Here is a 4140-nt window from a genome sequence, read left to right as displayed (position 1 = left end):
ATGGCTTTGCGGTTCTTGGAGGAAACATTGTGAGCAATCTCGGCACAGTAAGATTTGTTGCACATCAGCAGCACTTCCAGCTCCTTGACATTGTGGACCAGGAACTTCCGGAAGCCACTGGGCAGCATGTGCTTTGTTTTTTGTTGCTCCCATAACCAATACTGGGCATCAAGATCTGGCCCTTGAATCTTCTACGAACCCTGTTGTCAATGCCTCTGGGTTTCCGCCAGTTACGCTTAATTTTGACATATCGGTCTGACTGGTGCGGGATGAACTTCTTGGTTCTATTTTTGACGATCTTGGGCTTCACAAGGGGTCTGAGGGCGGCCATGATGCCGAGGAGGAGATGGCTGCCACCTCCATAGGCAGCGCCGAGGAAGACAGAAGGGCTACTCTTTTTTATAGTAGATTGTTTTCTTTAAGAGGAGCATAAGCTATGATTAAAGTGGCAGAATTTTGGTGCCTCTAACACCTGGTATGGAAGCAGAGTAACAAGAAATACTTGGCAACCCAATTATTTCATGCAGGTTTTCATCTACCCAGAAAGTTGTCCTCAAAATAGAATGGAACTTTTTCTCCTTTATCAATCTGGGAGGTGCCTGGGGCAAAGTAACCAAGAACCTAAGAGTGTTGTTGATCTGTATTCTCAACAAACAAAATCTAAATACACTATGATCCAAGGAGTCTAACAAATAGCTTTCTAATTTTATTTCAATTACTTAATGGTACATTCAGCTTATATTACACTGCTGTCTTGATGTAGTGACAGTGAGGCTGAAAAGAAACAAGATTTGTCCCTAGAGAGATATGGGGTTATTGAGCTCTGTTCCCAGAAGTGGGAGGATGGATTAGATAACTGATCTTTCTATAGTTTTAAGGAATATTTTAATTCAACTGTGAAATAATGGGAGAATAAAACAAATTCAAGATCATCACTATCTAGGGATTTGGGGAGGTTAGATGTATATCCTGAAAATAATAGCTAGGGAGAAGGAAATCTAAGAAAATTTTACCTTAGGATGCCAAAAACTTAATATTTTAGAAATAGCAAAAGGCTCATTTATTTCTTATAAATTTTTAACCAAAGACATTTATAGTTACTGAATAGGCTGAAATAGTAAGATTCTTATACTTTCACATATTGGGGTCTCAGGAGTAAACATTTACTAGGGATCACTATGGGAAATGCAATCCTTCCCATCAAGAACAACTGTGGAGACAAAACATTCCATCCAAAATGGATTATCAGGACTCAACTTGTACAAAGCAATGCACAAATCAGACTCTTTCTGTTGTCATTCCAAGTGGGGGAGGGGTCAGCATGAAGCAGGGTTGCTATGGGAAGGTTTCTGGGCTATGAACCTTGACTTGAGGAATGTCCAAGGATGAAAAGGTCAGGAGTCATAAGAAAGGGGGATGGGGCCTTGCAGGTAGAGGAGTCAGCATAAGCCACCTTTGTAGGTTACAGTGAATGACATTTGGAGACTGGCTGAGGCTAAAAAGCTGGGGCAGACTGTAGAAAGCAAAGCTACCATTATTGAGAGCTAAACATGCCAGGCACAAAGCTAAACATTTCCTTTACTTTTTTCCCTAATTTAATTTTAATAAAACTGAGCCCCAGGCCACAGGCTCCGATTGCTTCTCTTTGTTAGCCACACTCACTTCTAGATGACCACATACAATCTCTCAGTTTTAGTGCCACTTGTACTTGGATGACTCTCAAATCACCACCTTCATCCTGGACATTTCTTCCAAGCTCTGGACTTACACGTCCGGCTGCCTATTTGACAGTTTCACGTGCATGCCTGAAGGGTATCTTAAACTTAACGTGCCTAAAACCTAATTCCTGCCTTCCATCTATCCCCCAAACAAAACAAACAAGAGAGAAATAACTGCTCCTCCTCATCCACCTTCCAAACACATCCAGAAACCAACCACTTCTCACCACCTCCACACCTACCACAGCAAGCCACCCCCATCTCCAGCCTGAATCACTGGCGCAGCCTCCAAGCTCCTAGTGAGGATGGGTGTGAACCTCCCCTCCAGAGCCCCACTGAGTCTACGCATTCCAAACCTGTCCTTTGTAGGACAGGCTCCAGCCATCAGTATTGTTGTCTGAGGTAGAGACAAAGAGTTAAGAGTAATTCTTTGACAGGTGACAGCAGAAACAACAGATGCTGAGTGAATCTAAAAGGAAAACTGCAGGGCGGGGTTGAGGGTGTCAAGGATGGGACATTTGAGGACATTCACAGGGGAATAAAAGAAGTCCCACTCTTAAGAAACATCACACTGTTGGCTAGGCGCATGGCTCACACCTGTAATCCCAACACTTTGGGGGGTTGAGGCGGGTGGGTCACTTGAGGTTAGGAGTTCGATACCAGCCTGGCCAACATGGTGAAACCCTATCTCTACCAAAAATACAAAAATTAGCCAGCGTGGTGGTGCATGCTTGTAATCCCAGCTACCCGGTAGGCTGAGTCAGAAGAATCGTTTGAACCCAGGAGGCAGAGGTTGCAGTGAGCCAAGATCAAGCCACTGTACTCCAGCCTGGGCGACAGAGCAAGACTCCAGCTCAAAAAAAAAAAAAAAAAAAAAGAAAGAAACATTACACTGTAGGTCAAATGTCCGCCGCCTTGAGCAGCCTTTCTTGACTCCCCAGGCAGAGCTGAAGGCTCAATTATAGGCTTGGAAATCACCGGATGCCTATGCTAAGAGCCTCCTACACCAGAATCTGAACTCGTTTTGTGCCTCCAGCATCTCATGCCTACCTGGTAAGCCCTTGGCAAAACTGTGCTGAATGTTTAACATGGTGTCACGGACAGTGAGTTAGGAACTTGGAGAGGAAGTGGCTGCTTTCTTCTGGAAGAGCTAATGAAGACTTTACATAGGAGGTGAGGTTTGCGAGATAGAAAAAGGTATTTCAGTTTATCCAGGAAGTTAGCACTGATGGCCCAGCAAGGAACAGCAGTGGTGTAGAAAGACGGAGGGCGAGGCCCAAAGGAAGCGAGGAAGGGAAGCCGCGGCAGCGGTGCTGCGCTGTGGTGCTGAAAAGTAGGCTAGCACTGGGCAGCCGAAGACAGAAGCGAGGCAAAGGAAGAGTTGTTCCCTCCCCTCCAGGACTGGTGGCGGGAAGCAGAGTGGAGGTGGGGGAGATGTCTAAAAGATACGACGGATAGCCGGGCAACGGAAAGTAGCTGCTTTTGAGAACGTGGTTGAGGCTGGAAGCAGGAGTTGATGAGTAAAAGGATGAGGAGAGCTCATACCTGTGGTTCTTTTCATTTCCATGTACGATGCAAATTACCGAGCTCCAAAAAGGAGATGAACCCAAAACCTTAACAATCAGAGGCTAAAACTGGACTAATCAATTAGGTGTGAGCCAATAAGTTAATGAGGTAGGAAGCACAACACGGTCGAGAATTATAAGACAAACCCAGGTTATTACTTGGGTCCTCGAGGATCCAATTAACTTCTCATTAAGTGGGGCTGGGTGCTCGGCTTCTCACCGGGCGCCAGCCTCCAAGACCCCAGCCAACGCCTGGAATGGGACTCCAGGGAAATTCGGCCAGCTGGTGGATCTTCAGTGAGATGACGGCAGTGGCGTGGACAGGCCATTCACGGCGATACCCACCCAGCTCTGTCCGGGCCTCGAGCGGAAGGCTGGGAGCAGCACAGCACACGAATGGCAGCCGCAACGCCTTCCTTTCCCTTTCCCTGCCTATCACGCAAACTCTCCCCTACTAAAATGTACCCTCCGTAAGAACAGGGCTCCGTCCTTCTTCGCCGGATGCGCGGAGCCCAGAAGGGCGCCCGGCCACGGCGACGCCCAACAAGTACTGGCTGAATAGTGAATGAACCCCCCTCGGCCGCACTTCAGTCTATTGGGCAGTGAAGGATGCAACCTGTGGAGCCGCCTAAGAGAGCACAGGGGGAAGAAGCGGAAGCCTCCGGAGGTCCCCGCGGGGCGACCTGCGGGACCCGAGCGCCGGGCTCCGTAGTGGGGTCGGGAGGGGGATTCTGGTCCCAGGCCCAAGACCGACGGCTTTGCAACTGACCTTCCGGCGGGGGCGCCCGCGCGGGGCACAGCAGCCAGGCTCCGGCGTCCCGCTCCCGCCGCCCCCCGGCGGCGCCCGGCGCCCGCTG

General features: G+C 48.6%; 1 protein-coding gene and 1 pseudogene across 2 annotated transcripts in view; both read right to left on the bottom strand.

The window, feature by feature from the left end:
- LOC108540516 (60S ribosomal protein L32 pseudogene) overlaps positions 1-383 on the bottom strand; it is a 5048-nt pseudogene extending 4665 nt beyond the window's left edge. Inside the window, exon 1 of the transcript XR_001888695.1 lies at positions 6-383. The product of XR_001888695.1 is annotated as a 60S ribosomal protein L32 pseudogene (transcript). The remainder of the gene's footprint in view (positions 1-5) is intronic.
- METTL24 (methyltransferase like 24) overlaps positions 1-4140 on the bottom strand; it is a 113282-nt gene that overhangs the window by 108572 nt on the left and 570 nt on the right. The window contains exon 2 of the mRNA XM_017889624.1: positions 4053-4137. Coding sequence (XP_017745113.1) covers positions 4053-4137 — 85 coding nt within the window. The remainder of the gene's footprint in view (positions 1-4052; positions 4138-4140) is intronic.

The sequence above is a fragment of the Rhinopithecus bieti genome, unplaced genomic scaffold, assembly GCF_001698545.2.
Source record: "Rhinopithecus bieti isolate Rb0 unplaced genomic scaffold, ASM169854v2 scaffold_18548, whole genome shotgun sequence".
Classification (NCBI taxonomy): domain Eukaryota; kingdom Metazoa; phylum Chordata; class Mammalia; order Primates; family Cercopithecidae; genus Rhinopithecus; species Rhinopithecus bieti.
This window is presented reverse-complemented; position numbering and strand designations above follow the sequence as displayed.